Source organism: Ostrea edulis, chromosome 2, assembly GCF_947568905.1.
Source record: "Ostrea edulis chromosome 2, xbOstEdul1.1, whole genome shotgun sequence".
In the NCBI taxonomy this organism is placed as follows: domain Eukaryota; kingdom Metazoa; phylum Mollusca; class Bivalvia; order Ostreida; family Ostreidae; genus Ostrea; species Ostrea edulis.
The window spans coordinates 84,530,029-84,549,004 of NC_079165.1; the positions used below are offsets into that span (position 1 = coordinate 84,530,029).

General features: G+C 34.5%; 2 protein-coding genes across 2 annotated transcripts; one reads left to right on the top strand and one right to left on the bottom strand.

Annotated features, from left to right (window-relative positions):
* Positions 1 to 305: 305 nt before the first annotated feature.
* LOC125682323 (thyroid transcription factor 1-associated protein 26-like) lies at positions 306 to 10,645 on the top strand. Its single transcript, XM_048922815.2, has 4 exons — positions 306 to 698; positions 827 to 992; positions 5,141 to 5,225; positions 6,366 to 10,645. Exons 1-4 carry the CDS (start codon positions 614 to 616, stop codon positions 6,528 to 6,530), a joined length of 501 nt encoding a protein of 166 aa, XP_048778772.1. The 5' UTR covers positions 306 to 613; the 3' UTR covers positions 6,531 to 10,645.
* Positions 9,254 to 10,596, bottom strand: LOC125682317 (alpha-2 adrenergic receptor-like). Its single transcript, XM_048922809.2, has one exon. The coding sequence runs from the start codon at positions 10,594 to 10,596 to the stop codon at positions 9,439 to 9,441; it is 1,158 nt and encodes a 385-aa protein (XP_048778766.2). The 3' UTR covers positions 9,254 to 9,438.
* Positions 10,646 to 18,976: the final 8,331 nt, after the last annotated feature.

The window sequence follows — 18,976 nt, forward strand, 5'->3', positions numbered from 1 at the left end:
TTCAAGTCGGATTTACTATTTACTCTGATCATTTCAACTTTCTAAATCTGTTGGCTAAGACATTCCATGTAAACAAACTAAATGATGAAGAAAGCAAATATAGATCTACAGTATAGGTAACCAGCATTTGTTTCTCTAACATACATCAGGATATTTCATCTCAGAGTTTCTGATAATCACAATTTTGTCAGTCTCCCGTCTGTACGTGATAGATTCATTCACGGATCCTTATTGATCAATGGCTGTTTATCATTTGACCTCCTTCCATCTTTCAGTATCATAATGTTGTTACTATCACGTGCAGTTATAATTTTAGTTGTTTACTAATGTATTTGTTTCTTTTCTTTCTCTTTTTTTTTTTTTAATTTTATTTATTTGTTATTAGTATTATTTTTTTTTCATATTTGTATTTTTCTTTATAAAAAGGCTGAATTATTTATTGTTAAATCAAAAATTAGTATGCAAGTTACTAAAATTCAATATATTTTTTTCTGTATCTATATAAAAAGAAAATCAAATTAACATTTTATTTTACGTTATACCTTGTGTCAGGTCAATACACGATGTTACTCTTATCAGCGTGACCCTTTGTTTACGCTAAGTGAGGATCAAGATGAACGTGGAGAAACGTTTTCAGAAAAAATTTAGGGAAAAGAAGGAAAAAAGCTATAAAAAATTCACAGGCAACAGAGAAGAAGGTAACCATTTGTGTATATGTATACACGGCAATGTTAAATAGGCATTTCTGGTTCCGAATAGTCTTTAAATGTTATCACCCGAAAAATCTCTGTCATTTTCTTTTTTCTTCTTTTTCTACTATTGATAGGACAGGGATTTGCCGATAAAAGGAAGAAGAAAATAGAACACGAATATCGTAAATTATTGAGGAAAGAGAAACGCTCGGACAATGACCGCAGAAAACACGTCTCTGTTCTGGAAGAATTGTCTGATGAAGCTACAGGGTCGACAGATGTAACTGAAGCCAAACAAAGGTACCCATTCAAAGGAATAGATTGCTCATTTCATGTTTTGAATCATTTTTAAATGGTTACTATGTGGCAGCGTAAGATAGGTCTTCTACTGTAGTTCTGGTTGGTGAGTAAAAGCACAGGAGTCGGCAATTTTATCAATAAAGTAGAAATATATGAGAAATAAGCACAAACACTACCCATGAGCTTCACGAGTGAAGCGCTCGCGAAGCTCATGGGTAGTGTTTGTGCTTATTTCTCATATATTTCTACTTATTGATAAAATTGCCAACTCCTGTGGTAAAATAGCCAGCATGTTTCTGAGCTCTTGTTTATTGATAAAAGTGTATATGTACCAACTCTAGTTAACATTAATGTACTTATTTAGCACAGTCAAAATCCCCAATTTGATCCCCATCAGAGGCAAATGCTGTCTCCCATACATTGGGACTTACATGTATTAACACCCTAGCATTTTTAGAGAATGGATTTGTCTCTGGTTGTCCAGGTAGACTAATTGTCACAAGCCTCAGCTGAAATGTACACTCCTCTCCATTTTCACTGTGTGAGAGGATCATACAGTTCAGTCCTGGCTTGCAGCAATGTGATAGACTAACGTAACCGCTGCGACCTGAGTTCAATCCCTGTGATCGACAGTAGTTGTATGTGAGAGGGTATGGTGGTCGCCTGGTCGGACACGTGGGTTTCCTTCAGGTACTCCAGTCTCCTCCCACAAAATGACATCCTAGCACTGACATCTGTTAAGTCTGTAAATAGCTAATGTGTAGCTAATGTTCCTTGTTGTAAATTTGTTATGTCTGACTTTTAAGATAAAGATTATTATTAATTTTGCATTTTTTAGATATTATGATTTGTTGGATATGGGATATGTTGGATAGTATGAAAGTTTGTGTCTTCAAAAACAAGAGGGACCAATTTCTTGGGTACTAATTATGCATCTGACTAGTAGATCTGTCACTATCAGTCTACAGTTTGATTGATTGTATCTTGTTTAATGTCTCTCTCGAGAATTTTTCACTCATATGAAGATGTCAACAAGACCAGTGAAGGGCTTCAAATTGATACCTTTCCTGGGCGCTTATGGCCATTGAGCAGCGAGGGTTCTTTAGCATGCCACACCTACTGTGACACGGTACATCCATTTTTAAGGTCATCTCCAAGGACCCATGACATTCACACCTGATGCCGAGCGTTTGGCTATGGAACTGTCACTACCTGTTTTAACGACTTAGGTCTGTCGCGGCGGGGATTCGAACTCAGATCTTCTGCATGTGGGGTGAACACTCTATCTCTAGACCAATGCGATGGTATATAGCCTTAGATATCAGTCTATAGTTAGGTAATGATTCTATATCTATAGATATCAGTCTATAGTTAGGTAATAATTGTATATCCTTAGATATCAGTCTATAGTTAGGTAATGATTCTATATCCTTAGATATCAGTCTATAGTTAGGTAATAATTCTATATCCTTAGATATCAGTCTATAGTTAGGTAATGATTCTATATCCTTAGATATCAGTTTATAGTCAGGTAATGATTCTATATCCTTAGATATCAGTCTATAGTTAGGTAATGATTCTATATCCTTAGATATCAGTCTATAGTTAAGTAATGATTCTATATCCTTAGATATCAGTTTATAGTTAGGTAATGATTCTATATCTATAGATATCAGTCTATAGTTAGGTAATAATTCTATATCTATAGATATCAGTCTATAGTTAGGTAATGATTCTATATCCTTAGATATCAGTCTATAGTTAGGTAATGATTTTATATCCTTAGATATCAGTGAGTCTATAGTTAGGTATAAATGATTCTATGTTCTTAGATATCAGTTTATAGTTAGGTAATGATTCTATATCCTTAGATATCAGTCTATAGTTAGGTAATAATTCTATATCCTTAGATATCAGTCTATAGTTAGGTAATGATTTTATATCCTTAGATATCAGTTTATAGTTAGGTAATGATTCTATATCTATAGATATCAGTCTATAGTTAGGTAATAATTCTATATCTATAGATATCAGTCTATAGTCAGGTAATGATTCTATATCCTTAGATATCAGTCTATAGTTAGGTAATAATTCTATATCCTTAGATATCAGTCTATAGTTAGGTAATGATTCTATATCCTTAGATATCAGTCTATAGTTAGGTAATGATTTTATATCCTTAGATATCAGTGAGTCTATAGTTAGGTATAAATGATTCTATGTTCTTAGATATCAGTTTATAGTTAGGTAATGATTCTATATCCTAAGATATTGGTCTAAAGTTGACTGGTTACAGGGCGCTTGTTTCACACCTGTTACCCCCAGGGTTTGATTCTTAATACTGGTTCCTCATCGAACCTAAGACCTGTAATTTTGGTAGTGACTATTATCAGTGCCTATTGTTAGACATGAAAGTCATAGGATGTTTTAGTTTGATCTTCAAAATGGAGTTCAAATTTCACTGTAGGTATTGGCATGATAGAGAAACCTCACTGCTATGGCCCAAAGCACCATGCATAAGTGGACATTTGTGGCACTTCATGAAAGCGTGTGGCATCTTTACATTCAAGAGTGAAAAATTCTCAAATGCAACCTAAAATGACATGCAGTCTATGTTTGGTAGGGATGTTTTTTGGCCAGATATTACTGATACAATGTTTATACTAGCAATATACAATATATACTGGATTTATTTTACTCATTATGAAGTCTGGGTGAAATTAAAACAACAAAATTGACAAGTAGAAATATCACTGTGGTTTGTGTTTGTGTGATAGATTCAGGGGTCAAAATTAACTTTTTTCTACCACAGGCTAATTTTAACCTGTGTTGGTAAAAATCCACAGGCTAAAATGAAAACCTACAAGCTAAAATAAAAATAAAGAAGCAGTGCTCTTTTTTCATATGTTTTTAGTCAATGATTTTCCCCATCATTACTGAGCCTAGTGGGTCAACAGGCATCGTTTGGACAAGACACTAAGTTACTCATATGGTGCAATGTTTAGGTCTCTTGATTATCGCACCTCTAATCCACAACCCATTTACCGCAGGTCTAGATCCAGTCTTCCAATTTCATGCCACATCAGGGTTGTAATTTTTCAAAGCGAATCCCGGACTCATGATTTTATAAGCAGCACGACCACGAGCCCCTTGAACTATTTTGATAATCGTTAACGTGGCGAGCAGTGCACTCGTGTCATCACTACAACCCGACCTCAATATGACAATAAATTTAGGTAGGACATTCTCGTGATTCTAATGAAAATGACTTCCAGAAGACTTGGTTTAAAATAATACAGTTTTGTTGACTCTGATTTTTTTTTTAGATAAATGAATAACAAAAACCTCATACTTGGAATTCAATTTAACATCCCTATAGGGGAACAGGACTTGTGGCACATGTCTATATTTTTCATCATAATTTACGATGTCCGACAAAGCATTTGTTTGACTCCGAGTTTCTTAAAAAATCATAAAAGAAAAATCCGGATAGGAACGGTTGTTGAAATCGGTCATTCACGTAAGCGTTTGTATGATTCAGAGTGCAAGTTTAAGAAAAGCGAATACCGCATCACCGTACAAAACGGATACGATACGATCATAGTTTCTAAATCACCACTCGCTATGATTTTCGAATGTCCACTAGTTTTACTCGCTATTTTTCAAATGTACTCACATTTTGCGAGTATTTCTCGCTAATTTCAAGCCCTGTAGATTTAGTTTGATGTGGCAGTTGGAAATAAATGTAAATATTTAAAATGTGGTGGTCTTTCAGAAGTTACGAACACAGCTGAGCAAAGGCTACAAGTAGTACTTTTACTATTCATTAGACAATTACAGTGTTTCATATCTTTTGCTCTTCCTAGCAAACCTAATATCACATCCTTTTGATAAAAAAAAAAGCATTTTAGAATAGAAGAAATACAGTTTTCTTGGCAACCAAACTTTAAAGGGTTGATTATCTGAATTTGAAAATGGCCAGTTAAGTTTAAAATAAGATGTGCACCACACAGGATGTGAACTGGTGCAACTGACAAATGCTTTGGGCAGATTGGTAAATCAGTGCAAGAGGCAGATCTGGGATATCATTGAAATGTGTTCCATTATTATCTCTGTTATAGTGACAGACTCATAAACTGCACTTTTAGGTCTATACAGAAGCCCATTGGAACATACACAAAGGCACACCATGAATACAAGCAGAGAAAGAAAGAGAAAGAGAGGAAAAAAAAGGTTAGTGTAATAGATTTATTTTCACTACGGAAGAACACAAATCCCTGGATTTTCATTGGTCAGATTGCCTAACTGAATGATCTCAAAATTAACAACACAAGAATTCTTGAAAATAGATCGAGGCTTAAATTAGATTCCATGAAAATGATTACAAAATGTATTTTAGTTGATAATTATCAAAAAATCTCGGTGAAAACTTTTAGCGAAACTAGTTCTTTCTAATATTACTTTTAAGAAGAGATCATTAATTTATCCCATTGTGAAGTGATTTTCATTACTTTTCCCATGAATCATATCTAAAAGCAGTTGTTTAATTTCAAGAGCTTAAGGTATATTAGCCATAGATCAACAGAAATACTAGTAATCATATTACAGTGTATACACAAATATTTGGAATTTTAGACACTTCAGATTGCCGTGGTGGCCGAAGAGGTTAAAATGTTTGCCCCGCATGCAGAAGGTTAGGGTTCGAATCCCAACCACGACAGACCTAAGTCGTTAAAACAGGTAGTGACAGTTCCATCGCCAAATGCTCAGCATCAGGTGTTGATATCACAGGTCCTTGGAGATGGCCTTAATTACAGTGAATTAAAAATGAATGTCCCATGTCACAGCAGCTGTGGCACTCTAAAGAACCATCACTGCCCAATGGCCATAAGGGCCAAGCATAGGCCTAAATTTGAAGCCCTTCACCAGTCTTGGTGACATCTCCATATGAGTGAAAAATTCTCGAGAGGGACATTAAGCAAGATACAATCAATCAATCAATTAGAAACTTCAGAAGTGTATTATTTGCCTCTTAAGAAGGTTATGCATGTACAATGTAGATATATCTGTTTATAAATTTCAAAAACCTAGTATACTTGATGATTATCTCAGATTTCTTTCTAAAATCTTAAAACTCATTTGGAATTTAATTCACAGTTTAAAGGTTTCTTCAATAATTTTGCAAAATGTCTTTTCTCACTGTTCAAAAGTTTTTAAGGCAATGTGGATGTACATATATAAGCCTATTATAATTAAGGAGAGGTATAAAAGTCTGTAATTAATGATGTTGCTGTGGAGATCACTCAGACCATCTCTAGTGCAAGGGAGACAAATCTCTAGGGGCTGATGGATATGAATGTTTAATATTTGCAGGAGGCATTGAAGAAAAAACAGTCAATAGATACAGCTATGGAGAAATACAACAAGAAAAAGCAGTCTGATTACAAACTTCTGTGTAAAAGAACTAGTCGAGGGCAGCCCGTGATGAAGCATCAGATTGAATACTTGTTAGAAAAAATCAAGAAACAAAAAACATGAGTAAATGTCAGGCGAGTGATCTCACTAGGGCTGCAAACATATTCAGTCCTAGAAAAATGTATTCTTCGACAGGGAAAGTAATTTGATGCAAATTTGGATCACAGATCACAAGAAACTCATGCAAAGGAAATTACCTAGTGTATTGCTTCCTGTTATGGAGATCTATGATCCATGGTGATCATTTCATTTTGCTAAAACACTCCAACATGGGTAATACGATAGGTATGCTTATAAAGCATTTAGACTCTTGAAACTTTTGAAGAAAAACTTGAGCTATCTGTAACCTTCTTATTATTATATATTATTGCTCAAGTGATACATGTGACTACTGTATATGTTTGTATGACATGGCACATCGTTATAAACCATCGTATAGATGGAGACTAATCATGTAACAGTTTCACGAATTTTAAAGGCATGGTAATATCTAAATACACGAAGGAGTTGTACAAGTTTGAAAGTATTTTCTTACTACTTGTAGTTATCCATGTTCAATCAAGTGTGTACGGGGATGTCAGTAATATAAATAGATTATCCACTTAAATGTCAATAATATAGATAGATTATCCTTAAACGCTGTGTTTCATTGTGATTTGATATACCATCTTTTCTGAAAATGAGAATTTCTACACACACATACACACGCACGCACGCACGCACGCACAGTTATTATACCTCCCGAACGAAGTTCTGGGGGGTATATAGGAATCACTCTGTCTGTCTGTCCGTCCGTCCGTCCGTCTGTCTGTCTGTCTTTGCAGATTCGTGTCCGGGCCATAACTTCTTTGTTCTTTTGACTTAGGCATACCATATTTGGCACACAGATAGATCACCATGAGACGATGTGTCGAGTACCTTCATTATCTCTATATGACCTTGACCCTTGACCTCAAGGTCAAAATTAAAGGTTTCTTACAATGGATTTGTGTCCGGGCCATAATTTCTTTATTCTTTGACATAGGCATACCATATTTGACATATGTGTGTATCACCATGAGACAATGTGTCATGTACCTTCATGACCTCCATATGACCTTGACCTCAAGGTCAAAATTAAGGGTTTTTACAGTGGATTCTTGTCAGGGCCATGACTTCTTTGTTCTTTGACATAGGCATATCATATTTGACGCATGAATGTATCACCATGAGACGATGTGTTGAGTACCTTCATGACCTCTATATGACCTTGAACTTTGACCTCAAGGTCAAAATTGATTATAGGGTTTTGACATAGTCATACCATAAGACATGGGTGTATCACCATGATACTATGTGTCATATACATTCATGACCTCTTTATGACCTTGACCTTTGATCTCAAGGTCAAAATTAAAGGTTTATGCCATGGATTTGTGTTCGGACTATATCTTCCATTTTCTTCTACAAACTCATACCATATTTTTGCACTCAGGAAAGAGGTAATTTATACCTATTAACAACACCCTTTGGGAGATTGGGGTAAGCGGAGGGGGTGGTGGGGGGGGGGGGATTCTTAGTGAGAATTGCTCACAGTACATCTTGTTACACATAACATGGTATTACTATATACTGGCTTTTATGAATTGAAATACATGTAGTTGAACAGAATGTCTGTATAAAAAAATCAAAACAGTAGTTTAATTTAATTTCAACACTAGATAAAAGCGAATGAATTTAAATTTTGAAAAGAAGACATCAGAAATGGCTAAAATTGATCATTTTTGTTTGAAATGTTCACCTGAAAGGGTGGGTGGGTGGTTTAACCCTTATAACCCCCTATTCTAGATCCGCTACTGTTGGGTTTGGCCTAAGAACCAAGTCACAGTCAGAGATTTAGAGATTTCTGGGGTTGACCAGGGAACAGTCAGATTTCTGGGGTTGTCACGGGAACGGATTTAGGTTCTGGTTCTTCATTACTGTTAGGTAATTCTAATTAAATTTCGAGATTTATGACAAAACATTTCATATATGTTTAAAATATTGAAAGTTACTTGATTCATTCAACACTCTATTTCAAGCTCGTGGATGGCATCTCGAATTAACAACCTATATATTATGATATTAGAAAAATGGACTGAAAATAGATTTTATACTTGAAAGTGTTGAATAAAATGTATGAATGGAAAATTGTTAATCGTTAATTTGTAATGCTTGACACGTGTTTATGTACGTGTGAACGTTGAAGGGTGTACTTCCTGTAGTGATGAACAGTCTTTACATCCCCGCGTGATGGAGTTATTTTTTGGTGTCTATCTTGTTACTATACACTCTCGTGGTCTTGTTATATCTGGTGATTTGTTATACGAGACATTGAATAATGAGACATATAGGATTGTGTAATGTATCGTGATCCAAGCGCGTATCTTGAGAGAAAAATGTGGCCTCTTAATCATTTCTGTTTATCGATATTGATACTGAAGAAGTGGTGATAATTTTTATACATCTGTAATTCAAGGATCTTGTTTTAACAGTTTTATTAGGCCAATTAAATGTGATAATTACATGTCGTATTAAACAGTAAAGGATAAAATTATGCGTATCAGACTGGGCTTCGAACCCATGACCCTTGAATTTCTGGTCAGGTATTCCTAAATCGCAATACTTGTAATGAAAATAAAGGTTGATGCTCGTAGTTAAATAACTTCTTTTTAGACGGATGGATATATTTTGGTTCGATCTTTGTTATTGATTTGATTTAACTAAAGAATGACTGAAGCTCAGACATGGGAAGAGAGACAACCAAGTCCTGTAAATTTTTTATATTCATATACATTCCGATAAAAGTTACAAGAAAGAAGCTTTCAACGACATGTAACTGTCTGTGGAAAGGTTCCAAATTTAAAGGTTTTTCTGAAACGCGTAACAAGTGTTTTAAGTGTATCTCCATGATTCCTCTCCTGATTTTTTCGTTATTTACACTGTACTGAGTTTACTCTCTGAAACACTTGATTAGTTTTTTCGTTAATATCTCCTTAATTCCTTTCCTGACCTTTTCGTTAATTACACTGTACACAATCGGATTTGTGGCATGTCCCAGAAAGAAAAAGTATCGAAATACCAGAAAGTCATACACATTGAAAATGGCGAAGAAAAATGGAACCCAGCAGACAAGATAAATGAAAGTACACGCGAACATCATGGTCCATGTTTTTGTCCGAACATATGATGTCGTTTTAGAAAAACGGAGTATTTTCTTGTGGGTTCTTTGAGCACGATTTCTCCTGGCTTGGTTAGTATTTACGTCTCCTTGAGATGTAGCTGAGGAATCATGAATTGTCGATTCTGCTTCGTTGTCCACACTTGATTGTGGAGCTGTAGATCCTCCTCCCATGTTGTTCATAGGAATGATGTCTGGGTTAGATTGAGTGCTGTTATTCTCCCTCCTCGGAGTTTGTCGATTTTCTTGCCGCTGACCCGTAGAAAAGGACATGGAACGACGAAGCCGTCTTCTATTGCAGTAAAGAATTACGTATATGATGACGTAGAAGACAATCAGCAGCAGAAGTTCAGTCGCTATCATAAAGGAGAGAAAATCGCGGTAAATCTTACTGCCAGTACCGCCCAGCTTAGACGAAGTATAACGACAGTATTTCTCTGTACGTTCATTTCGGACTGTCGTGTTGTGTATACCATTCTCTGGAGAGTAGTGATGGTCGTGTGACTCCACTTCAAATATCAGAGCCGCTGGAACTGCAGATATTGTAGATACCGTCAGCAAACACAGAATTAAGGCAGTTTTCATTTGTGAGGAAACTACATTCCTCATTGGTTTCCACACCATCAGCAGACGTTCACCGGCTATTAATATGAGAATCAAATTCGAAAATCCAATCGATGCATGACGTATTATCTCCATTCCATGACATATGCCATCATTAGTTATCATTTTGAATTCAAACATCGCTGAATACGGAATAATGAGAACATTGATAATTAAATCTACCACAGACAGAGTTAAAATGTATTTGCGAATTGCAAAAGAATGTTTCTTAACAAAATATACCGCAATGATAAGAGTATTCCCTATAATTCCACACAGGGCAGTTACGGACACAAACACAGCAAAGGAAATCTGATCCGCTTCCATTTTTTCTATGGCAACACGGTATGCCTTCACAGAGATGCCTTTACAAATTAGAAATGTAAGTTAGCAATAGAGCATTATATAGACATTTATACGTTTATTTTGGGATATATTTTGTAATATATCTTGTGATGTAATCACAATTTTATTTACTAATGTTTCGATGATGGTGACGATGTGTCTGATCCTGAATAACAAAGAAGCAGATGTACATATTGATGACACACCCCTTTGTCTCTTTAGTCACCCCTGCTGTGTACTCATCGTTTACATTTATAAAATTTTATCCGAAATACGTTTTCCCCATTGCCATAAATATATTTTAATCTGGTACATAATTCATATGCCATGCCACTATACAGTGGTGAATATTTTTGTTTTGTTTCTTTATTTTTAAAATGACGATCATACATGTACATGTAACTTTCAAAAAATAGTACACAGGGGTATTTGTCATTCATATGAGAGGTTGCATATAGTCTATTTTTATAGTATAAATCATCACTATCGGGAGCGGTGGAATAAAAAGAACTTAGGAAATTAAGAAGGTGTTGAAAATAAATAAGAAATACATGTATTTCTACCTAGGATCTTTAACACCATGTTTTATTTTTTTCCGAATTCCAAAACTCAGTTTTGGAACAATGAATTCTTAACAAATTGTGAATGATGATTCTTCTAAGGCAATGTGTATACGAAAATGTCACTTTATTTTAAAACTAATTTCTAACAATTATTCATATTGTAGAACTGGAATTACTGTAATTTTTATCCCCCCCCCCCCCCCCTTTAATTGCTACACCTTTAAACTCGAAAAATATGACTAGACAGAAAACATAGTAAAAAATATATTGGTCATGCTGGTATTATCATTGCCTTCATATAACACAACCATTTCATATTATTCATCACACCTCGTCCTCTGTTGATCTCTGATTGAGCTTTAAAGACATTTATTTTTTTGCAAGTAATGTTTGAAATTTTGGATTAATTTGGTTTATTTACATTACAATACTTGATAGAAAGGTAAAATATTCAATAGACAAACCATAGTTAATTTAAGGAGTGGGGGTACTGTACAGTGTATATAAATTGTAATACAGTGTTAAATGATCTATTCAGGGTAACTAAAAAAAGACATAAGGGAGAACAATTTTCCGGGAAAAGTCGCATTATTATATAGCAAGTTTCGTCATTTATTTTCGTTCGTACATATGCATGATTTTTGCTTATTATCATTTCGATCCTATGATTTATATTAAATAAGTAAGTCGAATCTGATTGGCCGAAAAACTTTTAAAAAAACAACAACATATTGTTACCCTCTGAGAGCAGAAACCACGCGCTCCAGGGTGATAGTATCTAGCAACTGGTAACGTTACTTGACATTGGGTGATATTATAATAATTGTGACAAGATCTTTCTACTGGTACCAAGATATTTGTCCTTGTGACCTTGGCCATCTTTGGAATTGGCCATTATCGGGGTCATTTGTGTTTCACAAACACATCTTGTTTTTTTTTTTTGGGGGGGGGGGGGGGGGGGGGGGCTTTAAAGCAGGGCTCCCCCTAAGATATTTTTAGCCGAATTGCAACGAAGTTGAACTCGGCTATTGGTTTGGTGATGCGGGCGGTTGGGCGTCAACAATTGGTTTCCGGATGATAACTCGAAAAGTTTACAATATAATCAAATGAAACTTTGATATATTGTTGGGTACCAGGTAAGGAAGACCTCTACTGATTTTGGAGAAAAATGGTCAAAGGTCAAGGTCACAGTGACCGAAAATAGAATGAAATTTCAGGAAAATTTGGTTTCCGGATGATAACTCCGAAAGTTTAAATCCAAATCACATGAAACTTTGATATATTGTTGGGTAACAGGTAAGGAAGACCCCTATTGATTTTGGAGAAAAAAAGTCAAAGGTCAAGGTCACAGTGACCGAATATAAAATGAAAATTTCAGAAATATTTGGTTTCCGGATGATAACTCAGAAAGTTTAAATCCGAATCAAATGAAACTTGGATATATTGTTGGATACCAGCAAAGCAAGGCCCCTATTGATTTTGGAGAACAAAGGTCAAGGTCACAGTGACCGAATATAGATTGAAAACTTCAGACAAATATGGTTTCTGGACAGTAACTCGAAAAGTTTAAAACTGAAATTAGTTCTTCACAATTATAAATATACCACGTCATTCCTGGCTTTACAATGTATCCCATGCAACTCGGGTCATGCACCCCTGGGTGCATATACTGATTTTTCTTCATGTTTTGGTAAGTTACAATCTCAAGAACAATTTACAATAGTATTTTTGAGGGGCACTGTTACGGCACGTTTGGTCGTTTCGGCACGTTTAGTCGGTACTGACTAAAACCCGGTCTCGGTCCCGGTCTTCGGTCTCGGTCCCGTGACTAAAACCCGATCTACTGTCCCGGTCCCAGATTTTTTTATTCGATAAAAACAGAATACATCAGAATATTTTAGCCCCAATTTCTCGTTAATTTAGATATGACATATCATGCCTGCATTCTGATAGTTGATTAATAATATTATTGTCGTCTTTCGTAAAATAATACGTGAAAACTCCGGGACCGGTGGGACCGAGAAGTAAAAACAATGCTAAAAGCCGGTCCCGGCTCGATGTTTTTTATTTTTCTAAATAGCCGCTTTATTCTACTTTTTTATGAGAAAAAGATAAGAGTGTTATATTCAATGACATTCCTTTGTATGCACATGTATGTTTCTGATTTATTGTATGTTTGTGTTTAATTCCAATTTTCCTTTTTAATGTCAAAATCGAACTCAACTAGTGATTTTTTTCTCCCAAATGAACGCGTTACAACACATTTTCATAAAAAGATAAGGATGTAGAAGAGAAATGATATTATATGTACTTATCCTGGTATATTTGTTTTTAATTTACTGTTGGGTGTAGTATTTACAAAATTAAGTCTTTTTTATATTTCATTTAGGTCAAACACCTGACCACACGATTGATAAAATTTTCAAATTCAATGTTGGTGTATTCCGAACCGGGTCTCTGTATATGTACATGTATACACGGGTTACTGCTCTCTCTCTCTCTCTCTCTCTCTCTCTCTCTCATTTGCGAGTGTATCGTGAGAATCGCATTAGTTTGTTAAATTATGATGTTACATGTATATTAGTTGTTTTAATCAGGGAAGAAAAGCCTCTATGTAAATATTAGAATAATACGTGCAAGATATGAGTCCAGAATGTACGATGTATGAAGTAATTTAAAAAATTATGTTCATTAGTGAAATGAAAAAAAAAAACAACAACAAATATTGTCCTTAAATCTTATTATGATTATTGAAACATGATGAATAATTGTTGTTGATAGCGAAACAAAATTAATGTGCACTCTAGTCAACAACCCTTCCCCCGCCCCTTTCCAGAAAGATTCTGAATACAAGAATGATGCTTTTGGAAAGCAAATGTTATACCCCCGTAATCGGATATTCGGGGCGCATTTATATAGTTTTTGGTCCATCCGTCTGTTTGTCAGCAAAGATTTGAACCTTCGGCATAACTTTTGAATGCATGTTGATAGGGTTTTCATATTTCACATGTGTACTCCTTGTGACAAGTTTACATGCAATTCTTCACCTTTCAAATTTGACCTACTTTTGAAAATCTTTAACTTTAGCCATAACTCTTGAATGGTTAGTAAAAATACACGAGGGTATAAAATGCTTCACGCAGACATACTTTTCATGAAGCGCTAACAGTACCGTAGGCGTATTTGTATTTTCAAAACTGAAATTTATTTCTTAAATAAATTTACATGTATGTCTTGCATATTTATAAATGTAGATTTCATTGTTTGTAAATTTATCAGTTTATGTCAAATTTATGCACTTTGAAATATAAGATATTTTGAAAATAGGAAACAAACAGTTTTTGTGCAGCATGTAATTAATACATGTATGTTTGTACATATACGTATATAACTATTCACAATAAATATAGTTACCACATAATATTACAGTAAAACATACCATAGATTATTTGAAGATCATCTAAAGTCAGAGGGTATCTTCTGTATAAGTATACAGAATCTGAGAATTTTTGGTGAGCATGTGCTCTATGTATGACACACTTTTATAGATACTATAAATATATTAGGTGGACTTTTTTTAAAGCATTGTATCTAAAAAACAACAAAAAAACAAAAAAAAAACAAACCACAACTGAAAAAAAGAAAACTAAGTATGAAATAAGAAAGGAAGAAATATTTAATAGTTATTATAAAATTATTGGTTATATACAACTATACCCATATAAAGAGATCGGGTTCGGAATACCAAACATGAATCTTTGAAAACTGATTTTGACAGGAATAGAAGAAATAAAATAAATGAACAAATAAATTAACTGTAAATTACAAACAAATACACCAGGATAAGTACATATATATTATTTCGCTTCTACATCCTTATCTTCTAATGAAAAGGTAGTGTAACGCGATCATTTGGGACAAAATGTCACGTACATGTACATGTACATGTAGTTGAGTTCGATTCTGACATAAATACATGTATAAAGAATATTGGAATAAAAAACCTATACACACTATAAATCAGAAATATATGTATACAAAGGGATGCCATTGAGTATCACGTCCTTATATTTCTTATGAAAAGGTATATTAAAGCGGCTATTGAGAGAAAATGTCGAGACCGGGACCGGCTTTTAGCATTGTTTTTATTTCTCGGTCCCACCGGTCCCGGAGTTTTCACATATTATTTTACAAAAGAAGAAAATAATATGATCGATTTACTATTAGAATGCAGGCATGAGATGTCATACCTAAGTTATTGAGAAATGGGGCTCAAATATCCTGATATATTCTGTTTTTATTGAATAAAAGTATCTGGGACCGGGACCGAAGACCGGATTTTAGTCACGGGACCGGGACCGAGACCGGGTTTTAGTCAGTACTTTTAAAGTCGCCGGCGACCAATTGTGCCACACGTATCGTCGCCGGGCGACCGAACGTGCAGCGATGGTGGACACGATTGGTCGCCAATTTTAGGTTATACCCGAGCACGAATGGTCGCAACCCATTGTTCAAAGCTCCCACCCCCAAACCCCAGCTTTGCTTTTCTCCTTCTCCTCCTTCAGCACCTACTCCCCTTTCTTCTCTTTCTCCCTTCTAATCCTCCTCCTCCTTCTTCTCCAAATTCTTCTTCAATTTCTCCCGGTCTGATCAAACCGAACGAATCTTTTGAATTGGCGGGTAATAGCTAAGGGAGATATGGCGCTTTCTAGTAGCCTTCAATTAACAATCATATGCTAATGGATGCCTCTATAAAAATCACAGCACATCAAACCTTCGACATGTTTTAAGTGTACAGACAATAGACCTAATCTTGCATTTCATAAATGTGGCGTAAAAGGGTAGGCCTACAAGAAGAGAGAGTGCACGAAACATGACATGGACATATCCACAAAACTGTAGTATTCCTCCGTATAGACACCTACTCTTCAACAAGTCAGAGCTTTATCCGCGCTGCCCTCCAAAAATCCCCATGTAATTTCTCTCTCTGTCTCTCTCTCTGTCTCTCTCTTTCACACACACACACGCGCGCGCGCACAACCACATACACGGCCTCTCCGTCTCTCTCTCTTCCACGCAAAATTCAATAACAGAAAGACAACTGCGTTTGTGCTAAATACTTTAAAAAATAATGGCTCTATCTTAAAAGAGCCAATAGCATGTATGAAAAGTGCTTCATACCTATGAAGTGGCATAGTTATAGATTTATACTTACTCCACCTGTTCAATTTGATACGTACTTTGTAAAAGTACCAATTTGTAGCTATTTCGTACATTTTACTTTCATGCTTATCGCTAGTACAGTAGTTGACCTCAATTCCTTTTTTTTAAATTCTGTTCATCATGATAGTACTGATTAATTTTTTGTGTGTATAACTTAACATGGTAAGTGGCAAAGTGCTGTTCGTGAATATTATGTTCACTAAAATTAAAACGATGCATGCAGTGTTTGTTTATGCCAATTCAAAGATTTTATTTTCTTATCAAACCATGACAATTGGTAGTACTTGCTTGTATTTCACTCTATGTGCTCATTTATATTTGTATGCGTGTTTGCGCACTCTTACTTATCAGGATGTATGTCACGCCATATTTATATTTACTCCTTTATAAAGGTATCTAATGTAATCTATGAGATACATTGTATCTTCTATTTTAAATCAAATATCTAATAAATTTTATAAGATGTCTCACATAATTTACAGTTGATAATATATCTCATAAAATATATAAGATATTTTTAAACAATATAAGATATCTCAAACTTTATAAGATATCTTGTATATTAAACAAGATATCTTATAAAGTTTATAATATATCTTATAAAAGATAGAAGATATCTTATAAATTTAGTTTTGTAAGATATCTTAAAAAACATATAAGATATATCATATATTTTATAAGAAGATATCTCAGAAATGAATTTTTATAAGATATCTCATCAAGTTTATGAGATATCTTATAAAAGATAGAAGATATCTTATAAATCTAGTTTTGTAAGATGTCTTAAAAAACATATAAGATATATCATATATTTTATAAGAAGATATCTCAGAAATGAATTTTTATAAGATATCTCATCAAGTTTATGAGATATTTTATGAAACATACGGGATATCAAATATGTTTTATAACATATCTTATACATGTTATTATGGGTCACAATTACCCAGCAGCAGAATTTACTAACAACGGCAGTCAAACAAGTAATAACATTTATTTGCAATTCTTGAAAGAAAATTATAATAATAACAAAGTACTAAATTACAATAGGTGAACAATAAACAATGTCCGTGCCGAGCTGAGTCTGTATACAACACAAATCACAAATCGGCTGTTATCCAACGAAATTCCTAAATCCTAGTTCCAGTTATAGAATAATCAAAAATGCCTAAAGTGCTTGTCTAACCAGAACTTAACATCGGCTAAATTCACATTGTATTCATAATTAGACAAATGTTCTGGTACATTCTTGAAAGACACAGATCGTCACCTTTCTACTACGTGATAAACATCGGACTTTAGAACAATCTAGGTCACAGGTGTCACTCAAGTGCAAGTATTACACAACAATATGATGCCTTATAAGATGTCTTGTAAAAATTCATTTATGAGGTATCTTATAAAGCTTAAGAATTATCTTATAAAACATATAAGATATCTTATATGTTCCACAAGATATCTTATAAAATATATGACATATATTATAAAATTTCTCTTATAAGATACCTTATAAAAGTTATAAAATATCTTATAAGAGTTGATTAGATATCTTAAATCAAAAGCGTTAATAAGACATTTTATAAAGTTTATGAGATATATTGTATATCATATAAGATATCTCGTGTAAAACAAAAAACATATTAGGATATTTTATATCTTTTATAAGATGTCTTATGAGATATCTTTGAAGAGGAATAAATGTAATAACTGCGTGCCATAAGGATGGTATGTGAAGAAAAAAATGTGTTGCTAAAATGTTGCGACTCGTGTGTTTGCAGAATAAATTCACATCAAATTCTATCCAGAAATGCCCGAGTTTTTTGTTTGTTGGCTTTGTATCGTACTTGGCTTGTGTTACAAATGCGTGGGTATTACAAAACAAACTTTATTACACATGAATGCACAAACACATACGCACGCACATATATACACACATGTAAATATACGTACATGCATACACACATACACGCGCGCACACCTCACACCGTCACTCAAATACACTCAGACACGCACGAACGAACACACGCACATGAAAACACACCGTTTTTGCAAAGGGTGTCGACCATTTGTGTTCGGGTATGGCCTAAAATTAACGACCATTCGTGTTCACCCTTACGGCACATTCGGTCGCCGGGCGACGATATGTGCGGCATGTTTGGTCAGAATCAAAACATGAATGCTTGCGAAGAGAAGTCGATGAAGGCTATGCCTCTCGACTTCTCTAATGAGAATAGCCTAAACAATGCAATTTCCCATATTTTCTCAAAGGGGTATAGCGCACTTGGTATCCAATTTCGCCTACATAAATACCTTTTTCTTGAATATCATTTTTTACAAATATTCTGCTATACAATGTTAGTTTATACTTGTGTTTACCCAAATTACTTAATAAAGATATCGATATGTTGATAATATGTTTATTTGATAAGCATAAACATCACCGTGATCATATAGAGTATATAGTAGATGTAACGTAATGGACATAAAAAAATTGCAATCTGTTGCAAAAGGCCACCTTAAACCAGAAATAAAACACTGAAATTGTTTTACTTGATTATGACTGTATATAAGTTCGT